General features: G+C 40.4%; 1 protein-coding gene across 11 annotated transcripts in view; it reads left to right on the top strand.

The window, feature by feature from the left end:
- Nucleotides 1-25139, top strand: part of NEK10 (NIMA related kinase 10) — a 332836-nt gene that overhangs the window by 54257 nt on the left and 253440 nt on the right. For 6 of the 11 annotated variants that reach the window (XR_014251269.1, XM_082415109.1, XM_082415111.1 and 3 more), the window contains 13 exons: nucleotides 7716-7757; nucleotides 9177-9255; nucleotides 10212-10279; nucleotides 11876-11955; nucleotides 13357-13443; nucleotides 16069-16293; nucleotides 18914-19053; nucleotides 19702-19763; nucleotides 21236-21313; nucleotides 23403-23467; nucleotides 23872-24012; nucleotides 24790-24892; nucleotides 24985-25113. Coding sequence is in view for 10 of the 11 variants with exons in the window: in XM_082415109.1 (XP_082271235.1) it covers nucleotides 7716-7757; nucleotides 9177-9255; nucleotides 10212-10279; nucleotides 11876-11955; nucleotides 13357-13443; nucleotides 16069-16293; nucleotides 18914-19053; nucleotides 19702-19763; nucleotides 21236-21313; nucleotides 23403-23467; nucleotides 23872-24012; nucleotides 24790-24892; nucleotides 24985-25113 (1299 nt within the window). In the remaining variant the exon portion in view is untranslated. The other 5 variants (XM_082415110.1, XM_082415108.1, XM_082415113.1 and 2 more) reach the window with 4 other exon arrangements.

The raw sequence follows: 25139 nt of genomic DNA, 5'->3' as shown, positions 1-25139 counted from the left end.
TGCAAAAAATAAAAATATTTTTTACTTGTTCGAAGATGAAGAAAAACCTGGTGGGCTTTTCTTTGAAGCAGAGCATGGTAACTTTTTTTTTCTCCTCTCTCACAACTCAGTAGTTTCCAAATTTGGGAAGTATCTCACCTGCTGTTTAAAATGATAGGAGAGAGGTGATTTAATGGGGACAAAAACACCTGTATATTTCTACTCTATTACCTATGGGATGAAGTGGATTGAACTTTGGGTCTATGTTTGTATTATCTCCTGGCATTTTAAACCATAGTCAGTTTGGAGAGGTGAACACTTGGCCACACCTTCGAGCATGTTGATGCCAAGCAGCTCACTAGGTCAAAGTCAGCAGCGACAAGTGGGGGCTTCCTCAGGGGGCTCCAGGGGCAGTGAGTGGGAAAGGCAGGGCCTGCAGCTTTGGTAGCTGCTCCAGAGCCATGTTTGTCCCAGAGTCCAGCCTCAGACCCTGAGTTAGAGGTGAGCTAGGGGCCTCCCACTTGTCTCAGAGGAGGTGTCTGCAGGCAGGAATCTCCCCTCCAATCATTAGTTAGTTAAACATGCAGCTGTAGTTTAGTGCCTCTCAAACTTTAAAGGGCAGAGGAATCACCTGGGGATCTTGTAAATGCGGATGTGGATTCTGTAGTTGTACCCTGAGACCCACGATTCTGCTGAGGCCACTGGTTCATGGCCCACATTTTGATTAGCAAGAACTTAGTGTTTTAGCAGTGAGGCTCTAAAGAAAGGCTTACCTAACACTTCACCTGGATCGTGAAAGTTGTTCCGTCCAGTCTTAGCTGCTAAGATAGCTGCTTTTATAAAGCAGAAGTTCCTAAACTTTCTGTACATCAGGAACACTTGGAAGACTTAAAGATTGCTGGCACCTGCCCCCACAGTTTCTGATTCAGTAAGTTTGGGGAGGGCCTGGAAATCTGCATTTCTAACAACTTTTCCCAGGTGATGCTGATGCTGCTGGCCGGGGGACCACAGTTTGAGAACACGGGCAGAACCACTGCCCAGCCAATTTGGAGAAGCCTCCAAATTGCTTATGAACCATTACTGTTTCTTCTTGCCAGTGTTAAATATCTAAAGAGCATTCTTACTATCCTTATTATTCATACATGCTTCAATCATTTTCACAGATTATTTCTTTTCCTAAGAGGTATCTCCTTTTATGCCCTGTCCTGATAAGCTACTGGGATGCTCAGACCACTCTGAAGCTCTTTTATTTTGGATTCAGTTTTATTGATGAATTATTATTTGAGTCAGAATAATAATAATAATAATTTCATTACCCCAATAATCATCTTTTCCAAACTTGGCATTTAAAAAAAAAAAGTGTTCTGGTACTAGCCAGCTACAGAGCCTGCTCTGATTTGAGTCTCCTGGGATTCATGATGGCTTCAATCTTTTCTTTAGAAGAGTCACTCCCTTCCTCATTCCGTATTCTAAGCTGTCTTTGTGCTGTTCTAGTTTAGCCAACCACAGTCATTTGAATATATTACATACTTCAAATGGCTTTCTGTCCTGGTTGCTCACAGTTTTCTGGGAATTTTCCTTTTCTCCTGTGACACGCAGACAGAGCTGTGTGGGCCGCGCATGGTGAGGGTGGGCCACGTGCTGCGCTTTGCCTGGGTCACCCACATGAGCTCCTTGTCCGCAAGTCATTATTAATAGCCCCCTGTACGCCCCACAGGCCTCAGCTTGGGTAAGAACACTGTGTATATAATATTAATATAACTATTCATGGAAGAAGGTGGATTTTTAGCAGAAGGTCTAGTTTTTTGACTTATAGAAGTTAGCAAAATATTTGCCTTCGACATGTTTGCTCAGAGAATTGATGGCCCTTGTGTCATACTCTGCTGATCTTCATCTAAAGTAGTGCCTTTCTTAATCTAGTTCTTGATGGGCTGGAACAAGGTTGACTGGATTGCCCTCTAAAGGAAAGAATTCCGTGACCTCTTTGCTTATGGGATTTTATGACCGAAACACGTATGAAGCCAAACCTCCCATTGATTTCCAGTCTTTCCATAGAAGGGGGGTGCTGCCTGAATCTCTCCTCCTGGCACTCTGTCCACAAAGAGGAGCAGTTGTTTAACATCTTGAGTTGCCAAGAATTTTTGTCCGAAGTCACATAGCAATGCTGGGGTTTAATACAACCTGTGCCAACAAATGTCAGCACGCCTCTGCCCTCGCGAGGCCTTCCCTTCCTCTCTTGGTGAATCAGTACTGCAGGATCCACAGTGGCTGTTCCAGACCATCTCCACTTCTCATACCCAGACCCCTCCTACCCCTGTCATTCTTAACAGATTACAGCATTACCTGTTTTACAGGCAAAACTGAAGCCATCCCAGTAGGAGTGTTCGTATTTTCTTTGTTGCTTGAAATATTCATATTATCATGCACCTTTACGTCCCTTCTTATTTCTGAAGAAAGCCCTCCTCCTTGCCAAGGTTCAGCCTTCCATCTGTTTTCTTTGTTACAGTGTCAGTGGCTCCCTTTCTGTTTTCTCTTATCGTAAAATGCCCTTTTCTTGACCTGCTATCCCCTCAAGCCTTCATCTCACCTTCATCACTGCATTCATTGAAAGGTCAGACTATAGGTCTTGAACTCACTCCTTTTCTTTTACAACTGATGTGTTGTAGAACTTTTCATTGAATATTATGCACAAGGTTCTCTCTGGAAGTCATTTAAGAAGACCATGGTGGGCCATGATCCAGTCATCATTTCTTGACCCAGAGGCTCCAGTATATGCTTAATGGAGGTTCCAGCAAGAAAAGAGTGGAAGGGATGAAAGAGAAGCCATTTTTAAAGATAAAATTGCTTAGTTTTCCATAATTAAAGGGCAACATATGTTTGGAGATTTCAAGTGTAGTTGGAGTCCCAAGCAGGATAAAGGTAAAAGTCCACCTGGACTCCTTACAGTAAGCTGTCATAGCACATTGCTTATCAAGGATAAAGGGAAAATCCCTTTTTTTGTTAAATTTATTTATTTATTTATTTATTTTTGACTGCGTTGGGTCTTCGTTGCTGTGCACGAGCTTTCTCTAGTTGCGGTGACCGGGGGCTACTCTTCGTTGCCGTGCTCAGGCTTCTCATTGTAGTGGCTTCTCTTGTTGCGGAGCATGGGCTCTAGGTGCGCGGGCTTCAGGAGTTGTGGCATGTGGACTCAGTAGCTGTGGCTCGCAGGCTCTAGAGCGCAGGCTCAATAGTTGTGACACACGGGCTTAGTTGCTCTGTGGCATGTGGGATCTTCCCGGACCAGGGCTCGAACCCATGTCCCCTGCATTGGCAGGAGGATTCTTAACCACTGCACCACCAGGGAAGTCCTAAGAAAAACTCTTAAAAGCCCCTAAACTACATTTACATCAGCTACAACAATAAAAGGAGAGTGGAGCTGGTTGGCCTTCTCCCCGCTGCCCTTGCACCGCCAGCCTCTCTTTAGCAACCCATACCCTTTGCCACATTTTCTGTTTGCCTTCACTGATCCTGAGAACCTCTAGCTCTTACTCATTACTTTTTCTTTTTCTTTTTTCTGTATTATTTACTTGCTCCTTTTTAAAATTCTGCCTTCCTAAATGTGAACCTTCCCCAAAGTTATTTTCTTTGTCATCTTCTACCCTATCTTCTGAGCTCTTGGCTTCAACTATCATTTTGTTGTTGTTGTTCTTTGCTCACAAGCACATATCTCCAGCCTCAGACTTTTCCATTCATTTAAGTCCCAAATTTCCAGGTATATGTTGGGCAGCGATCCTGATGACACAGTAGCACAGTGGTTCTCAAGTGTGATCTGGGGACCGTCGTCGGTCTCTGAAACTCTTCCAGGGGTCCCACAAGGTCAAAACTATCTTAAAAGTGATGCTACAGTGTTATTTGCCTTTTCACTCTCACTCTCTTACAAGTGTGCAGTGGAGCTTTGTAGAGGCTACAGGATGTGTAATGACGGAACATATGCTTGTGTACTCTTGTGTTCTAAAAATTCCTCACTTTTAATGTCTAATATGGTATATATAAGTAGATAGAACCCATGTAAACAGAAGCTCTTTGGGATTCTCAGTAATTTCTAAGTGTGTAAAGGAATACAGATGCCAAAGGGTTAGAGAGGCTGATATGCACAGGACCCTCAGTAACTGCACAGGGTCCTCTTCGTCCTCCCTCTCCTCCAACCTGCAGAATCAGCTCCTGATTCTGTTAATGGCACCACCTTTCCTCCAGACTCCAAGGCAGGAAACTTCTCCTCACCCCCTACGAGCCTTTTAGAAGAGTAGTTACTAATACAACTGGAAAGATAAGTAAAGGCCAGGGCATAGGGGAGCCTTCAACTGAGATGGAGGGATGAGAGGTGTGGAACCCTGACGGCAGAGGCGTGGGTGGTGGGTCAGGGCGCAGCGCTCAGAGCTCACTGCTCTGCTGGCCGAGAGACACAGGGGAGCGTGTCTAAGGGCCCCGATGCTCTGGGCCGCAGTGACATCGTGCTGGACTGACAACAGCCAGATTGGTGTTGCAGGGTGCTCCATTGTTCTATATAGTTTTTATCAGTATTATGTTATTGTATCATTTTTTTTTTAAAAAGAGAAAAATTCTGGGAATGGGTAGAGCAAGGACATTTGTTCACATGTGGCTCATTGAACTGAAGTTCAGATTGATGGGGACTTTCTCCAGGCCATTAGCCTCAGAAGTCCAGAGCCCAGTCCCATGAGCCTCCAGCCCATGCCGGGGAGGAGGGCTGAGGTGGGGAAGGGCATGCTAGTCCTGTTTGCTTTTCAGATCAGTAACCAGGACTGCTGAGCCCAGGGGTGTGCGTGCCTCGAGGTCTTCTCTCCCATAGACACGGGCAGGTTAGAGCAGGTGTGTCCCCGCCGCGCTCCAGTCTCTGTCGGGGCCTCGGGCCTCTGGGAAAGTGTTTGTTTAACAAATGGAGGGTAACTGCTTGAGTGCATTTTCCCCTTATTGTACTTCATAGCAGCGCTTCTCTCACGGTGCTCCACAGGACTTGGTCAGTATTCTGTGAAAAGAAGTGTGCTCTGCCCGGTGATATGTAGGAAAGCTGCACACGGGTTCTCCCACTAGAGACTTACAGTGCACGGCAGCATATTAAAGCTCTGAGGAGTTTTTAATTTTACTGAGGAGTTTTAATCTACAGTAAAATAATTTGTTACATTCTGTTTAACCTACCATTTGATCATGAAATTTTCTTTTTTTTTAAGAATACCAAGTACCACCCACTGCACAGAATAAAATGATTATTCCCAGGAGATAGTTTGGGAAACATGGGCTTAGTTCCATATTGTTAACATTGATTATTGGATAGATATATTTTTGTCAAGGTAAACATTTAAAGATGACCATGACTAATCATTTAACCATTATTCTCTCCCTGGTGTCTTCTCCCTCCCAAGCTTCAAATTTAAATTTCCTTTATGTCAGCGATGCCAGATTTCAGTCTTCTGCCCTGGCCTCATTTTTCCCCAGCCTGTTGTTCTTTTGTCACTTGGATACACCACCAGCAACTCAGCATGTCCAGACTCAGTCTCCTTGTCTACCCAGCCTATTCTCCCCTTCCCGGGTTCATCGTGTCCTTGCCCCCAGTCACCCTGGCTCACAGACGGAGATGCCTCCTGCACTCCCTTCCTGCCCTTGGCCCTTTCACGCCCAGTTGGTCACACCACTGCCAAGACAGCCCACCTGTCCACTCCCTTCTCGCTGCCTCTGCCAACCCACAGGGCTTCTCTCCACGTCCCTGCCTCTCCAGTTCATTCTAAGAGTAGAGGGACAATGTGCTCACGGCTGATTCTGATCGGCCTTTGTTCGCACCTTTTCATCAGGCCCGAATGGCAAAGTTCAAATTCAGGCTCATGTCCAAGTCTGAATGGACATGTCCAGTTTATCTCACCCTATTTTTCTAACATTATTCCCAAAGATTCCCTTCATGGTGTTAGGGAGGTGCTTTTCACAGTAATAGAACATCTTGATGTTCTTTCTACGCAACTTCTATGCACCTTTGAGCCTCTTTGTTCTCTTTGCTTGGAATCCCCTTTATTTCTCCCTCTCCCCCCACGTCTTCTCAGCACATCTATCCATCCTTCTAAGCCCATTCAGAGGCTACTATCCTTACAAAGTTTTCCTTAGTCCTCTCAGCAGGCTATTATATGTCCCTTCTCTGCAGCATCACAGCACCTCATGTATAACTTTCTTATAACACTTACCAAATTCTGTCTTAAATTCCAGTTATTTGTATATCTGCCTTATGCTTGCTTGCAGCTCAGTGAAGTCAGCCTCTGTCATCTACATATTTGTGTCCCCTTCAGAGCCTAACCCAGGGATCTTACCTAACAGGAATGAAAAAAAATATTTGTTGAAAAAATATAAGTGGTTTTAAAATGTTATTTTTATCTTTATATGTATAAAATTTCTGCCATAATTAGCAATAATGTATACAATATTCTTACGTTCTTTAATTATAGCTCTTCTAAAGTGAATAGCAATCATGGGAATTCAAATTAATAGGTGGTCATAGAATGATTTTTAATTGAGTTATAAATGTATCTTTATTCTTAATTTAAACAAGTGTATGTTGCTTCCAAATTCCCTTCACACAGAATAAGGAAACCTTGACCCAGGAGGCCTTGAGCCCCTGAGCCTTTCCTCAGCTGCCCACTCAGCTTCCGGGTAGAATGAGATGGCGCCCCCACAGTCACGTACTTATTGCCCTGAATTTTCCAGAGTTGGAATGTTGGCTAATGTTTGTATTTCAAATAACTCCCTTGTGTGCAGAGAAAGTAAGGAGAGAGGTGTCAATACAGAGTTACACAGGTTAGCCCACCTGAAACCCATTAACCCCAAGATAAATGTCAGTGTGGGTAACCTGAGAGCATCGACTGTTAGGAGAGCTCCAAACCAGTTCTTTTCACAACTCCAGCCTCCCAGCACTCTCTCTTTTAATTAGCACTTTTCAGAAGTTTCATGCAGTGCCTTGTTATTGGGAATTGATTTTAAAGACCTATATCTGAGGACATTTTGCAATGATTATCCTTACATTAGTTTAGGGTATGGGTGTAATAAGACCATAAGCCACATCATTTTAAGGAGAAGCCCTGTCGTCTAGTCTACTAGAGCAATGCTGCTCAGATTTTATTGGGCGTGTGAATTACCCAGGGATCTTGTTGAAATTCATAGTGTCATTCAGCAGGTCTGGGGGGAGTAGGAGATTCTGCATTTCTAATCAGCTCCAGATAATGTTTTTGCTGCTGGTCCATGGGCCACACTAGGCAGAGGCCTAGAGGAAGGTCCTGGGATTCAGTGATGCTGGATTCTTATCCAGGCTCTGTCACTTAGGCAAAATGGTTTACCATTCTGGGTCTTAGTTTTCCTACTCTGTAATATGAGGGCGTTGAAGGGAATGATATCTAACAGCTTTTTCCAGCTCTAACATTTTATGATGACATGAGAGGAAGTAAAAAGAATTAGGAGGCAGGCTGCAGTTCTGAGCATACTTACATTCTCTTAATCTCAACCCAACTTTCATTCATATTTATTAATAACTTATCTTAAATATAGTATGACTGGCGAACATTAAAGTTTTCCATATTTATGTTAGAATGTGGGCCTTAAAAAAATAATTAAAACTCATAACTTAATAAATAGATTGCATGTAAAATATATTCCCCCCACCACTCTCATCTTTCATGTGTGTTCTGTTGTTTTTATTTTATCAGGAAATGCTCCATAGCTTGGGTGGGATTGAAAACCTAGCTCAGGTAAGATTCCTTTTGTGGTGGCTGGTTTTGCCTTTCTCTTTTAGGCAGAGATTACATAGGTGTGTGACAGAAGATGTCTTTCTTACCTTAGCTGCCTGCCAAGGAGAGGAGTAGGCAGGGTTGTGAGTGTGAGCATGAGGCAGGATACACACAGAGCAGGGAGGGACTCGTGACATTTTCTCTTGGCTGATTGGGGTCACTTTACCCAGCCTGTTGAAACGAGAAAGTTCTATCAATATAAGAGGTCACCTGTCTTTAGTTAGTAAAGAAAATAAATAGGTGTCGTCTGGCAAGCCCCAGGCCTCAGCACTGCACACACCAAATGGTGGGAGAAAATATTGGTTATGAAGATGTTCATAACTTTTTCACACAAAAAAGAATTGCTGTGCTCACTAAAATATTAAAAATAAATAACAATGTGAGGAATGATCTTGACTTAATTTATTTTTCTGCTTTGGTAACTACTGAGGGAAGGTAAGGAGGTGAATATATATGCTGAGACAGTCCAATGTTTGGGCTTATTAATACAATAAAATAAAATTTCCAGGCATGGAAACAGTTGAAAAAGCCCATTCTCCTGAAATCTATACCATGTATGGAAAGAATAATTTTCATAATAAACCCGTGGCCCTGCAAACTCATTCTGAGTTATTAATGGATGATTAATTTTAATGGCAATTTAATATTAAATCTATTTTATTATTTTTTTATTCTTGGGAAATTGATAAAACATATCTTGTTTTTATTTTTAAGAAATTTTTTAATTGGCTAGAGGTTTAGCTCATTTAATGAAATAATCTTTAATAAAATTATATTGTAAAGGATCTTTTTATCCATTTTACTTTCATTAAAATGTCAGAAATTTATGTGTGTTTCTCTGAACTTATTTCTTATTACAATCAGTCATCCACAGTGAGGGATTATTAGACTACCCCATACATTTCATTCTAATTATTGCTATCTGCTTGTATGCTGGTTAGATATAACTTAGGGTATTATAAAACATAAGGTCGATAAAATATATGCAGTGTGTTATTAAAATTCTGCTGAAAAGTTACATTGAAGAATTAAAATTCTATGTACTATATTATTGCATCTTATTTGTATCTTGTATTTGGAGGTTAAATTGCAACACAAATTTATTCAGTTAGGAGTCATTTTGGGACTTTTGAGAGTTTAAACAATCTTTCAGGTCCTTCCCTCCACTTTGGGGCGTTCCACAGAAGCCAAGAACCCAGAAACCCACCCACTTCTGCACTTGAGCGAAGCAGGCCCAGGGCCACCAAGTATTGTTTGGTGAGCCTGTTGTGCCACCTACAGCTCATTTTCAGAAGTGCACAACCTTTCCCCTCACCTGCTGTGTGCTTGAGCGTCCTCCCCTCTGACTCGCCTGTCGGTCTCCCCCTCTCCCCACCGCAGTACATGGAGATCGTGGCCCACGGGTACCTCGGCTCCGGGGAGGCGCAGCACAGCGTGGACAAGCTGGTCAACATGACGTGTAAGCGCGGTCCCGGGACGCAGCTGGCCATCCCGGGCATGGCTTTTGCAGCAGGGAAGGGGGGACGCTTTGAATACTCACGGGGGTCCCCACACAGCTATGGGCTTGAGAGTCCATGCCAGCTGTTTTGCTCAGAGGCAAAATGCACCCAGAGGGGAGATTTTTAGATCACAGTTCTTACCTTGAAAAACCCGATTTCATGTTTTAAAAGATTTTCATTGAGCCCAAGCTTAGTTTATTTAGTGCAAGAGAGACTTCCTTCCATAAAAGCAGATTTTGGTAAAAATATTTTTTGCCTCCTTCGATTACTATTAAAATGTCAGAGACTATTCATTTTTCATCTATAAAATTGGGGTAATAACAATACCCACTTCCAAAGCTTCTCTTTTTGGAAGCTCTTCCCAGCCCACCTTCCGTGCTCTCTGGATTTGATGAGTGCGCACTCCTGCTCTCGTGGGAGTGAGCCCACTTTCTTTGTGTGCACAGGACTGGACCTTAATTCTCAGTTCCAGGGAGAGAGGAATCTGTGGTGAGCCTCAGGCACCAGGAAGGTTCTGTGAGGCCAGCCGTTCCCCTCCACTGAGGAACCTTGCTAAGTCCAACACATGAAATCTTTATGGGGGCGATCTTTGAAGAGTAGGTTTCACTTTGAACTTGTAATGATATTAAGGAACTCATTCAACTTTAAGTGGAAGGGAAGGTTTAATTTTCTTGCTATCTCCAAATTTTATTATTGTGATAGTAATATATAATAAATACTAGTTGAGCTTGAAACGTGATTCTTGAAGTAAAAAAATCAACCCTGTCCCTCCTCCCTCCATTGTCCTTTTTGTGTGGCCTGTGTTCCCATTTGTCCTTCCTTTCCTTGCCCATCAGTACTTGAGACCTGAGGCTCTATGAGCACTGACCCCCTTTAAGCTTCAAATCCCTCGTTGAGATATTCCATTCTTTTATAGATATTTTTCAAAAACTTGCTGCTGTCAAAGACCAAAGAGAATGGGTCACCACAAGCGGAGCCCACAAGGTGAGTGGTCCCAGAAGGAGTTCCTGCTTCAGCTTCATATGGTGGTGGTTCACATGCTAGAGTCCAGAGCCCTTGTGGTCAAGCCACGTGTAATTATAATTCTCAAGCCTGCTAACCTAGCCTAAAATTGCCAATCTCTGCTAACCGCCTAAGGAGTAAATATAGAAAGAGCAAATAAAGGTTTTCTGAAACTTTTTTCTTTTTTCTATGTCATTTAATTCTTTATTGCTTAATCAACTAAGTTTATTGCTTAATTTAAATGTTGCTTGTAAAACCTTGACTATATATAAACTGATCCTGGGTGTGTGTTTACAAATAAATAAATAAATACATATATATGTATGTATACATATAAATACATTCCATTTGGCACATGAGGTTATATTAGTTTGAACCATGTGAAATTACCCTGGTGTGTAGGTCAGTTTCATATGGTTTAACCTCATAATAAGATGGTTTAGTATTATAAGCCCATGGGTCAAATACATATTTCGAGATGAATGAATGCAGGTTTAATCAAAACAGACTACATTTATATTTATAGCAAAGCTATTTAGCTGGTAGCTGCCTAGAACCAGGTTTCAATAATTTGTTGAGTTTTTATATCCCAGGAAGCCACTTTCCAGCATATATTAGAGCAAAGTTGCCTAAAATGTGTTAACACATGCTGCTCATTGTATGGGGGGGGGTGATTCTTAGTGATAATACAGGTCAGCATTTTTTATTTCAATAGCTATATATTTCACTGATCTCACTTAGAATTTGAAGAACATTTTTGAGTAGCATTAAGGTGTTAAGGGTGGACATGACAAAAATTGTGAAATGCTATCTCAGTGACTGGAGTTTGGGAAACACTATGTTAGAAGACAGAAAGGAAAAAGTGAGAGAAGAAAAAGAGGGAGGGATCTGAGAAACAAAGATAATAATAGCTCCATAGAAAATGCATGAGATCATAAAGGGGAAAAACCCACATAATAGAAACCCAAAATCAGCCTAGTAGTTGTTATACAGGTCACAACTCTGGTCTGAAGTATGTTTGGGTGTGTGCTTTGGGGGACCCTGAGTTCTAAAAATGTAGAGGGAATATACATAAATTTGCAGTAATGGGAATCCCAAGAAGGTGACTGATAAGATATATACGACTCCCAACTCAGTGATGTTACTCAGAAATTTGAGAGGCAAATGAATTGTCTGGTAGTGTTAACATATCTTGCTTAGTTTGGGGAAAAAAGACAGTCTTCAACATTTTGTTGAAAAAGTACTTTCATAATTTGGAAAGTGCCTGCCACAATGCCAATGCCCAACTCAAAATGAGTGCTCAGTGACTGGTCGCTACCAGAAGACAGAGAGCAGACAGCGTGGGCACCTGGAAGTAGAGGGCCATGTATCTTGGTCCCTTTGCTTCCTGTCCTGGGCAAGGAATACTTACAAGGAGCTCATCTGAAGAGGGTGTGGATGCCTGCCCCTTAAGAACTGGAGATCGTGAATGTTTAACAAATTTTGAGGTTAAGCCTCTATGATCTTTAGAAGGAAACATACTGTTCAAGAAGCTTGTAGTACTTACATAATTAAACCTTATTTTACTTCATTTTTCAGACATTAGTAAATTTACTCAGTGCCCGAGATACTAATGTTCTGTTGGGTGCCCTTCTGGCTCTGGCTAGTTTAGCTGAAAGGTGAGTGTATTTTAATAAGTTCTGCTGCTTTAACAACTCAGATGGAAGAAATGCAAAATAGATCAGTTTCTCTATTTATTTTGCCATCTACTTAGTTAAAATTTGTGAAAAATAAACATGAAGTACCATAACTGTACTGAAGAGGATCCGGGATGGAAAAGCATCATTTTAGAATTTAAGTTGGAGCAGCAAAGCAGTTTAAAATTTTCTTTTTTTTTCCTGACTAGAAATATTTACCTAGTCTTTTCATCCAACCCTCAGTTACTTCTACTTTCACAATTACACAATATGTCTTGGACAGTTGAATCTCCCTGACTTGTTTTCTTCATTCTCTCCCCTATATATATTTTAACATTTTCAAACATTTTTGCCCTTTAAAAAATTCTAGATAACCCCTACAGATGTTATGATATTTTAAATAAAAAAGCTTTAAATATGTTTTTATACCAGTAAGTGGATCACTGCTTTTTTGTTTTTTTGGGTTTTTTCCAAGTTAATTGAGGACTAATTGACAAATATAATTTTATGTATTTAAAGTGTACAACATAATGATTTGATACACATATACATTGTGGAATAATTACCAGGATCAAGATAATTAATACGTCCATCACCTCTCATAGTTAACTCTTTTTTTGGTTTTGTGACGAGAACATGTAAGACCTCGCAACAACTTTCAAGTGCACGACCCCATATTATTAACTGTAGTTGCCATGCTGCACATTGGATCCTTAGTGCTCATTCTTCTTATAACTGAAAGTTTGTACCCTTTAACCTACACCTCCCTGTTTCCCCCTACTTCCAGCCACTTATAAACACCCTCCATTCTATTCTGTTTCTATGTAGTCGGTTTTGTTTGTTTATTTTAGATTCCACATATAAGTGATACCGTATGGTAGTTGCCCTTCTCTGTTTGGCTTATTTCATTTAACAGATTGTTCTCTAGGTTCATCCATATTGTCACAAATGACAAGATTTTTTATGGCTGAACAATATTCAATTATGTATATATAATTATATTCAATTATAACTATATATAAATATTCAATTATATATATAAATATGTATATCACATTTTCTTTATCCACTTCATCTATCAAAGGACATATAGGTCATTTCTATATCTTGGCTATTGTGAATAATGCTGATCATTGCTTTTTTGTGAACAGCATATGATTCCCTTTCTCCAAAGGGAATCATGTTATCATCATACTGTTATTAAACAAATTTAAATTTATGACATATAATATTTATTGAATGTTGGAGTTTAATGTAGCCCTGCCCCATAGAGCTACATTGCATTTTGTTTCTCCTCCTGGGATAATATGAGGGCTAAGATATTAAATACGTGGATATGGTAAAATACATTTTTCATAGTTACTAATACTTTTCAATTTGTAGTCCAGAATGTAGGGAGAAAATAAGTGAACTCAACATTGTAGAAAATCTGCTGATGATTTTACATGAATATGACTTGCTTTCCAAAAGGTAGGATTGCTAACAGGGGAAAATGACAGTGTCTGACATATAATGAAAATGATTATTATTATTTTACTTATGTCATGTTATTTACATTGTTAACTGAATATCATGAGTCAACTTGGCATTTATCTTCTATTTAAGTTTATATAAAGTAACCAATAGCAAAGAGATATATCGATCTATCTTTGGTCCTGCTTTACTTCTAGAACTGGTCATAGATTTGAAATATATAAGTCTCATGATTACATCTTTAATATTTTTTTTATTACATTTATTTACATCCTGTCTCCTTAAGGAAGGAAACTCTGAGATGGCTCTACTTTCAGTAATTTCAGATTGTGTGTTGAATAAGTGATTAGATTCCTAAAATCTATTTTGCTTAAGGCAAGTAAAATACATTAAGATAGCTACTGACTTATTTCATGACCAAAACAGAATCTAGAGTAAAATGAAATCATTTTCACTTGAACTACCTATTGCCCTAAAAACTTATTGTATCCAGATATTTATTAGGTTACCTGCATCATTTGATATTTAGTCGAGTAAGTCATAATTTTCTAAAGAGGCAAAATAGTTAACAGAAATCCCAAGCAATAAAACACTGACATTTAACTCATAGTAAATCCCTTGAATTCTTCGTCTAAGCCAATTTAACCCTCTTTTACAAACTATACTTAGACTTGGTTGTCTGAATTGATTCACCCAATAGCCTCTGCACAGATGTTGGAAAACCAAAGATGAATAAGATATGGTTGCATGGTGTAGGAGAGGGGCAGACACACAAATCATCAGTTTCACCACAACATTGTAGGTGGTGTGGTCAGTGGATGCACAGGATAGATACCCTGGGGGCATGGAGCAGCACCTCCAATCAGAGCGAGGGGTCATGCCAAGTCTCCTAAAAGAAGGAGCAGTTGTCTAGGCAGAGGAAGAGAGCAAGTGAAAACAGAATATGCTCCCACCTGGAGGCCTGCAGTGGTGTGTGAGAGAGGAGCGTGCATGGGTGGGCGCAGCTACAGCAGAGTGCAGGAGGGAGGGTGCCAGAAAACTAGTTAGATAGTTGGTGATAAGTTAGAAATAGAGCTAATTTTGGCCAGGCCTTCTACATGCCAGGCCCTGCTCTAAGCACTTTTGTGTTTTAACTTGTTTGATCTGCAATTCTCTTTCCATATTTTATAGATGAGATACCTTTAGCAAGGTCATGATGGGCTCTTTGTGCCTAATAGTGTGGTTTTTATCACGAACATTATGGAGACTCACAGATTTTAATCACGATCAGATTGATTTTGGGGGGACAGTTATTCTGATTGCAGTGTGTGGGGTGTGGAGTTTAGCCACACAATGAGATCCACTTAGAACAAGGAGGGAATGTTTGGTGTAGAAAGTTTGAGAAGGTGAAGAATACTATCTACCAAAGAACATATGTCAGAGCATAAAAGTTTGGGAGGGAGAGGAGCCATGGAAAATTAGCTCAGGGAAAGGAATTGTGAAGCAGGGTAAGAATGGGAATATTGGAGAGGAGGGTGACAGAGAAGCTTATATCTTGAGCATAATCGAGGCTCACAAGGATGGAAGGGCAGTGGGTTTAGCTAGCTGCAGGACTCACAGAAGAATTAACCCCAGTGCTTGCTTAGGAAACAGGGGGAACCAAAGGCTCTCCACTGGTTGGAGAAGAAGGGAGTGTCTTGGAGGATTCCCAGTCTTTGGCTTGGAAATTGAAAAGACTGTGGTGTCCTGAGTCCAGATTGGGGACATAAGTAGAAGGGCTGACTTGGGGAGGAGGATAATGACTTTGAGTTTAGAAACAGTGGGGTGAGTGCCTGTGGAACAGTTAAGTGACTGCTGGAACCTCTATAGGTTGGGAGTGATGCCTGGGCTGAGATCACAGTGCCAGGGTAGAGGGAGTGTTTGAAGCCATAGGAATAAATAACACCGTCCAGGAAAGTGTTCAGAGTATGAGCCTGGAGGATTCAGGACAGCTCTATGAAACGTCTATCATCATAATGTTTCAGAGCTTAGTTGAACCTTATGTCTTATGCCATCATTATCTTTATTTTACTCTCCAGATATTCACTGAGCACTGTGCATTTAATTTCCCTGGATCATAGTGTTTTTGCCATCAGGTATTAATGTCTTATTTTTGCAATCACATAGTAAGTTTCTGAAGACTAGGATAAAACTTTTATATTTCTTTTGTCTTGAGCATAATGCAGGTCCCATTGTATGTACTTGATGCCTGTTTGCTGGTTAGTAGGTTTTTAGCCAGACCAATAGGGGTACCATGAGGATATGACTTAGAAAGTTGTCCAGAAACTATGACCTGCAGACTAAATTTGGCTCCCTGGCTGTTTTTGTGAATAAAGGTTTATTGGCACACAGCCATGCCCGTTGGTTTTTGTGCGTTGTCTGTGGCTGCTTTTGCACATGTTGGCATGGCTGGGTAGTCATGACAGAGACTGTGTGGCCCATAGAGCTGCAAACACTTGGCTGTGATCCAGCCCTCTACAGAGAACATATGCTGACTGTGACATAGAGCCTGTTAGCGCGACCGTCCGTGCGTGTCGGCAGCTCCGTGTGAATAAACTCAAGCCGTCACTGAGCTGAGTCTCCCCTCCCGCCCATCCCTCGCAGGTTGACAGCTGAGCTGCTGCGCCTGCTCTGTGCCGAGTGCCAGGTGAGAGAACAGGTGAAGCTCTACGAGGGGGTCCCCATCCTCCTCAGCTTGCTGCACTCAGACCACCTACAGCTGCTGTGGAGCGTCGTCTGGATCCTGGTTCAGGTTTGTGAGGACCCTGAGACCAGTGTGGAAATTCGCATTTGGGGAGGCATCAAGCAGATTCTTCATATTTTACGAGGGTGAGTCAGAGCAGGCTTTGGCCTGCTTCACTCTGGCTGATGAAGGCTGGGGTCTCAGCTGTTCGAGGGCAGGGTGGGCATGTGCTCAGCTGGCTCCCTCCCATTCTTCGGTCATTCATGTTCTACAGAGTCATTTTTACTTGTTGCAAACAGGCTCTAAATCAATGTTGGGAGCATTCATCTTTTCAGCTCCTTGGGAGCCCTGACGTATTTATCTTTGAATCACCAGCCTGCATTAAAGGAACAGATGTATGATCCTTAGTTAAAATAGGAGGAAATACTGTTATTCAAATGATTCCATGTTACTGACCCTGGTCCAGTTGCTCCTCTTTTCTCTCTAATCTCCGTGGCAGTGCTCTGAGGTGGATTAACACCTTGTTGTCTCTCTTTTAAAAGTAGAATCTGGTGGCATTCAAAGCCATGAATCTGGGGAAGGAATGGCTTGTTAAAATAGTTTCAAACTGAAATTCTCTTGAATTATGTTGCAAAAACTATAACAAAAGCAAAAAATAGTAGATATGGTATGTATTACATGTATTGAAGTATTGAATAACAATATTACTGGTACCACCAGTGGGAAGGATCTATTACCTAAAATTATTATAGAGCATAATTCATCCCCCTAGGTGCTGAATCAAAGTTGAAAAGGATTATATCTGCCTGGAAAAAGATCACATTTATCTGTAGTATGTAAATAAAGTTCATTCTAATAAAAGCAGAGTAACATCAATTTTAATATGACTTGTTATCAAATCAATATTATTCAGACTTTGTGCTTGTTGTGCCTGATAACTTGATATTGTGGAGCTATGTGTCATCAGCTCCATTCTCTGAAGGAACTTTCCAAAGCATAAGAACAGACTAGAGATATGAGCAGTGGCTTTGTTAACAATTTCTATCATTACCAAAACCAAGTAAATAATGTGTAGACTGTTGACAATCTACTTGCTTTTATGAATATCACATAAAAATCTCAAGTACTTTAAAGTATAAATTATAAATCTTTCATTAGTATTGTGGCATAATGAGCTAGTCCCACAGTCAATGTAATTATGATTGCAAAGGTTTTTTTCCACTTGAGTTTATAGGATGATGACAATGATGGTGGTGGTTATTTTTGGTCCATCATACGTATTACAGTGGCCGTGGGTAGCCCTCGTGGAGGGCAGCTATTTTCTTGATGATAAAATTAAATTATATAATAGTTAAGCAATACTTCAAGGACAAAACCTCCCTTTTGACCACATAGAACTGAGTTTAATATAAAGTACTAGTTTTCCTCTTTTGCTCAAGCCATAACCATTCTTGATAGAAAAGAGTTCTTTCACATCTAAAGAGTAACTTTCCCAGTCCACTTCTATGGTACAATGTTAGAAATCTCTTCCCTGGGAAGAAGATGTATGTCAATACTTATTCCATGTTAAATATGGCTCAGTGCTCTGGGAGAATTTATTACCCCAGCTGGGTAAACAATATCCTTTCAGAGCTGGGCTGCCTAGAGCTGGTATAAAGGGTGAGGTTGCCAGGTTGTCTGCTGGCTTGAGTATGAACAGGCTCTGTTGTCAGGGTGGTTTATAGGAAATCTGTTCATGCCCATTCACCTGCAGTCCCAAACTCAAAGGCAGTTTCTAAAATGTTACATACTCTTGATCAGGTAGAGTGATCCCTAAAATTCAAGTTTTAACATAATTAAAGATCATTGACTGCGACTATTCCATTACGTTCCCTATGCTCCCCGAAAGAAGGGCAGAGGGCCCAGATGACACAGGACGGAGGCCAGGGAGACTCCATCCACTTTACGTTTGGGCATATAGAAATCTACATAGAGCTGCTGCCATAAAAATAAATGCACGAAAAAACATGGCAACCATGTAAAACAGAAGGGAACATAGCAGATAAAGACAGACGAATGATCTATTGTGGAAGATGTTGCACTAAGTAAACAGAAAAACAAATGCTTTATTTTATCAAACACATTAAACAGAACATGAAGTTTATGGAATGAGATTAAAGATGAGATGATAGGATAGTAAAAAGGAGAACAGAATGATTGTGAAGCTGGGAAAGAAGATGAGGACTGAACAACATGCAGAGACTGAGTACCAGAAAGAACGTGGAGTTAGTGAAAGGAAGGGCACGCTTGAAAACTTACACACGATGCAGAGGAGGAAGACAAGGGAATAAGAGCAACGTAAAATGAAGGATATGGCCCACAGAAGATGGGTTTTCAACACGTGGATAATTGATATCCCTAAGGTAGAGAATAAAGCAAAAGGAAATTTTGAAAAGCCTCAATGATCTAATAGAAGAGAACTTTCCTAAAATAAAAGAAGATTGGAATTTAATGGAAAAAGACAAAACTCAGAATGATGAAGACTGAGATGTATTCAAGTAAATGGCAGAAGAATAACGTTCAAAACAAAGGGGGCCATGTGAAAAAGAGAGAGATGACTCCTACCTCACACTGCACACAAAAGTCATGTCTGAGTGGATTGGAAGGTTACACAGGAGAAAACTTTATGACTTGGGGAAGGCAAAGATTTATGAAACAGGAACCAGAAAGCACTGACCATGAACTACCATTGATAAATTGGTCTGTGCATTAACTTTTCTTTTTCAGGGACAGAAATTTTGTTTCTGATCATTCCTCCATTGGAAGCCTGTCTAGTGCCAATGCGGCAGGCCGAATCCAGCAGCTTCATTTGTCAGAAGATTTAAGCCCTCGGGAAATACAAGAAAATACTTTCTCTCTTCAAGCAGGTATTTATATCATATTATTATGTTTCATTATTTGATATTGTTTAACCTTATATTATTCTATTATAAAATTATAATGATAATATTAATTAGGCCCAATTGATAACTTAAAAAATGTGATGTTAAATCCATGTGGATGCCTGAAACTTCTTGGTACCAGTGTTGGACTTGCAGGTTAAGGACACCCCAAACTTTCCTCTGCTTGCCAAGTTCTGTGGCCTAATCTGTTAGCCCTCTAAAGTAGTTCATACTTGGATTATAAGGGTTAACTTGGATAATATATTTAAAGTATGCACTATTTATCTGACCATTGTTGATGTACATTGAGCACGTGCTCCACACCAGGCACATGTTGGGTATGAGGCTGACGGTGCCTGCCCCCCCTCCCCCCCCCTCCATGCACAGCGGGGTGCATTGGGGGTGCCCCACAGGCTGCCGTGGGGTGTGCATGCATGTGAGCTACATGAAGAGGAGAGGTACCAGCCAGCACAACTCAAGTGCCTTTCTCCCAGAGACGTGCCAGAAGGAAAGTTAGTGTTTTTTGAGGGATGGCTCTGCCAACAAAATTCTCTGAGGCAGGGAGCGAGAGTGCTGATGTGCAAGTGCCGCCATGGCCACGACAGACACGGCATTTGGTGGTTTTCGTTGCAGCCTGCTGTGCGGCCCTCACGGAACTGGTGCTTGACGACACCAACGCCCACCAGGTGGTTCAGGTGAGAGAGCTGGGTGCCAGGACCTGTCACGATGGAGGGAGCCCACCTCAGGTGACACCTGTATCCTGGAACATGGCTTAAAAATATTGTAATATGTCTTATTTAACATGTAGAATTCCATTTTATATTCTTGTCCTTCCTCTTTCAACTCAGCTTAAAAAGAACTGCCATGTAGGTAACTGATGGTGTTTATTCCCTATATTATGTGCAGTCTATTTCATTTTCTTTATCTTTTTTTTTAAAGCTATTCTGAATTGTTTTAATTTAATTGTTTTAATTCCTATGGCACATAGGACACCATGAGTTAAGGATAGCAGTCACTTTAAGAGGACATGAAGTTATTCAGCTAGAGGTGATTGAAACACACCAAACAAAATATTTATTGTCAGGAAACTGATTTCACAAAGCACACAAAGCATAATTCATTAACCAATTCACTACATATACAGTCATATGTATGTGTGTGTGTGTATGTGTGTGTGTGAATACACACATTTATATACAACCCTTGTATGTGTTTCTATTATAAAAGTTGTTTCCTGCTTGTTGAATTTTACAGAGAAAACTTTTTTTTTGTTCAATACATCAACTTAAAAATGCATAAATTCATAAAGTTAGTAAAGGGTCAGGTCAACAGTGATCAGAGTCCCTGGGGAAGCTCAGCAGGTCAGGGTGGCTGCTGAGGCAGGCGGAGGCTCAGTCCTGTTATCGTTGCTTGCTCTCTTGGCCCCTAGAAAAATTATTTAGCCTAAGTTTTGACTTTGTCATGTATAAAACAAGGAAATTATAGACTAATTCACAGAACAGCTCTGAAGACTAAATGTAGTAAGGCAGGTAAAGCTCTTCACAGTTATAATATAAATGCCCACATAGAGTAGAATTCAGTAAATTATGTATTTAATAGATAATAAAAAATGTAGCAATAAGGTAATACTTTTTGTTCATTCCTCCATGTCTGTATTTGTATTAGAATAAGGCTAGAAAGATGTTAACCATTTATACAAATAACTTTCATTTTTTAAAATCTCTTATTTTTCTCTTATTTTTCTATTTTCTTTTCTATACTAGTTTATCTACATGTATTGTTTAATTAACAAAACAATAAAGGGAGAAATATTTCATAATTAGATATTTAAAATGCAAAATATAAAGACATTTGGATCCCTTTACTCTGCCCCTTTTTTTGGCCCCTACTCTTTGTTTTTAAAGTATTTAAATCACTTTTAATTGATATACTTTGTTATTTATAATCTTTAACGACAGTTGAGATTTTACGATGTGGTTATAGTCTTTGATGTTTAAAAGTAATACACTGACATTTTTACTATTGTCCTGTAATATTTACTCCTGATTCCAAAATTATACTAACATTTCTTCTTTAATATTTTAAAATTGTTCCTTCCTTCTTTATGCTGTGTATCTCCCTGGCATTGTGGCTGGTCACCTATAACATGGCATCTTTATTCTTCCAGGAAAATGGTATATATACAATAGCAAAATTAATTTTACGAAATAAACAAAAGAATGCAGCAAAAACTAATCTATTACAGGTAATAAACATATCCATTATTCTTTAATATCAAGTTACTGGACTCTGGGGAAATTTTGGTAATATAATCTATGATTTTTAGAATTTTTAGGTTAGCACTGGTCCCCTCTACTGACCAAGAGGGAAAAATATCTGGTGAGGGAGGCTGGCATGGAAACAAATGCTGTTAAAACAATGTAGAAGGCTTAACAGTAGTTTCTCCGTAGGGTATTAGGTGATTTTATTTAGATATTTCTTTGCTTATCTGTTAAGTTCTATGTTTTAAAAACATTGCTTGTGTATCAGAAAATAATACTAAGGGGAAAATTATGTGCCATCTTTAAGCACAGACCACAGTCAGTAGCATTTCACCTTTACAAAGGCAAACTTGTAAAATGGATCTTGATGGATGAGATGGTGCTGGTCAGGTGAGTAAAGGGATAGAGGTGGACACCCATGACATCTGCTCCAGGGTGGACGGGCATCCGCATAGGGAGAAGAGCGTGGACAAAGGACGGGAGCCTGGCAGCGTAGAGTGTGCTTAGGCTGCTCAGTGAGGTGGGTGTAGGGTGTGGGGCAGAGGGAGTGCCTTAGGACAGCGGTCCCCAACCTTTTTGGCACCAGAGACTGGTTTTGTGGAAGACACGTTTTCCATGGATGGGGGTGGGGGTGGGGGCAGAGTTCAGGCAGTAATGTGGGCGATGGGGAGCAATGGGGAACGGCAGATGAAGTTTTGCTCGCTCACCTGCCGCTCACCTCCTGCTGTGCAGCCCAGTTCCTAACAGGCCACGGACTGGTACCGGTCCATGGCCCAGGTGTTGGGGACCCCTGCCTTAGGAGATAGGCCTGGAAGGTAAGACAGGGCCACATTATGCAGGGCCCTATGTGCTTTTTTGAGGATTGGACACCAGGGGGCAAGTGTCCCCAAAGACATTGGCATGATAAAATCAATTTAAAGTAAGCCTTTGCAGTAGCTGCAGCTTATCTTTTTTTCAAGTCGTTAGAACAGGAAGTAAAAAACAATGTTTGCCTTCAATCTGATTTAAGAGCTTTCAGCCAGAATGATGGTCAAACCTAGCAGAGAATTTTTGGTGGTATCTGTGGGCTGGCAGGCAGAGATTTTGGAGGGCTACCACTGAGAACACACAGGCGTGGGACTTACTTCTCTAGTACAGCACTGATGCATGACACTGTGCTGGAACATGGTAAAGTACACTCCCTCCTGCGCATGCATTCTGTTAAGCCAGTAGAGGCTTTTAAAGAATATGTATGGAAATTCTTTCGAGGCACATGCATGTTCCTCACTTCTCACAGTCTCCACTGCTTTCTCACCAGTCTCCTTCATGTGGTCCTGTTATCTGCCTGGCTTCTCCAGACAGTCTTGTTTGTGACCCTTCTATATTCAGATCACTAATTTTATGAAATGATTCCAGATTCGAATTCAGCAGACCCTGGTCACTCCAGTGGTGGCCTATTGTACAGGTACAGCTGCAAGCCTGGGGCTCTCTCTTTTTTCTCAGCACTGCAAAACGTCCAGTGTTTATTTTTCTTTGTTAAAGTCTCACAGGCCTCTTTCTGAGTGTTCTCAGGAGTTACTGTAGATGGTTCTATCTGGGGAATGCTTTAGACCTTACTCAAGAGACCAATTTGTCAAGTTTGAGTCCAGTGTGCCTGTGGCTATTTTTATATGTCATTGTTTCTAGTGTTTATTTTCTCACAGAAACTATATAAATATTGAGGCATACATAGCAGGCTAGAAAGAAAATAAACCTTGAGCTCCTGGAAATCTTGGGACATTTGGTTTTCTCGGTGTAGGAGTTTTATTTCTTGTCTCTCTGCTCCTTCTGTACTTTCTAGAAAGGAACTAATGACAGGCACTGAGTGAAACAAGGCCCAGATCCCTAGCCTTCCACAACGCAAATGCTTTTTAAACATGAGAACCGGTCCAGGTGTTGATGTTGTCTGCTTTCAGTTACAAGCTGTGGCTCCCACAGAGACCAGCCACACTCACCAAAAAGCCACGTTAATGTTCGCTTCATGATCATGCTATCCTGAAAATGTTTTACTTTGTTGAGCTACCATTTGAGAATCACATATCCTTTTATTTCCAGTGTTATGCGTTCAGAGCCTTGAGGTTTCTCTTCAGTATGGAAAGAAACAGACCACTCTTTAAAAGGTATGACCCTAGAGAAATTTAAGTGACCAGTGATCATTAGTCAACTGTTTTCATGTACCTGATTTAGATGCAAACAGTAAGAGACGCAAGAGTCAGTATGCAAAACATGTGTCTTCAGATTTCTTAAAATCCACAGATAATACTGAGCAGCCCTAGTGATATCTTAACACTGAAAATTCACAAAATGATGAGGAAAGCACATGAATCACATCAACACAACTCTTTTAATTACATGTAACTGCTGTGGGTTTTAGTTTTTCTCTCTTTTTTAAGACATTAACATTTTTAATGGATGAAATAAAAATATGTGCTTGTTTTTGCCGATTCAGAAATGTCCAGAGTTGATCTAGTCATTTCCTTTTAATCAATAGAATAGAAAGTATTTGTCTGGATGTCCTTAACAGGATAGGAACCCATTTGAAGGGGAGGAGGCTGGATGTTCCTGGATCAGAAGGTTGTGTGGTGAGCATGACAGAAAAACCACCACCTTGGGAAGCAGACAGCAGTTACCTACAGGTGTGGTCTGCGTGCCATAGAGGTGGCAGGTTAGCCAAATCATAGGCCCAAGTTCTTACTAGAATTTTATTCATAAGGGAAAATAGAAATAAAATCTTGAGTTAATATACCATCTTTTGTTCTGAAGAATGGGGCATTTTATGTTTTTATTTTATTTCTATATAACAGTTGAATTTAGGGGAAGAAAAGGAAGTATTCGTTATTCATTATAACCTTTCATTTCAAAGCCCTAAATCATCCACATCAGTGGACTTAAAGATTTTAATAAACCTAAACCCTTGAAGCCAGTAGCTTGGAAATGATGCATAAATCTCTTCATTTTTTTAATTCACCTGTATTTTAATTTTATTTTCATGAGGACTAAATCAAATAGTATTTGTGAAAGTGCTCTGTGCACAATAAACACCCAATAAACATTCATTCCTAGTATGTTTAATACTACACCCCCAAATGTCTTACAAATACGATTTTTGTAAAATCTGTATCATATCTTATTGTAGCAAAAAACATATAACGTGACATCTACCCTCTTAAATTTTTGTGTGCAGTACAGTGTTCTTAACTATAAGCACAGTGTCATACAGTAGATCTCTGGAACTTTCCTTTCCAGTTGTTTTCCCTTACCTCTTAAGAACTGTGTCTCTAGTTTATTTTCGTGAGATAAGTTGGTGAGTATTATTTTCCCCCATTTGTTGGACAGTGTATTTAATGTAATTAACCTATAAGTGAGCCAGGTCCAAAAGGGAAGGAACGGGCCAGAGTTTCCAACTCCTATAGGAAGTATGTGTGTGTATTTTTCTCTGTAGACTTTTCCCCACCGACTTGTTTGAGATCTTCATTGACATAGGACATTATGTTCGTGATATCAGTGCTTATGAAGAATTAGTATCAAAGTTGAATTTATTAGTGGTAAGTCTTGAGCTTTAAATATTTTGTCAGGCTGCTATGCAGTTAGGATGCATGTATCATAGCAACCCATTTCCTTTTCATTTTTTGGTTAGGAGGATGAACTGAAGCAAATTGCTGAAAATATTGAAAGCATTAATCAGAATAAAGCTCCTTCGAAATATATAGGCAACTATGCAGTTTTGGATCATCTTGGAAGTGGAGCTTTTGGCTGTGTTTACAAGGTGACCTTGCCCTTGAACAACATTTC

The sequence above is a fragment of the Balaenoptera physalus genome (assembly GCF_965194825.1).
Source record: "Balaenoptera physalus genome assembly, chromosome: 11".
NCBI lineage: Eukaryota > Metazoa > Chordata > Mammalia > Artiodactyla > Balaenopteridae > Balaenoptera > Balaenoptera physalus.
The sequence above is the reverse complement of the archived record's forward strand: the minus strand, read 5'-3'. Positions and strand labels throughout refer to the sequence as shown.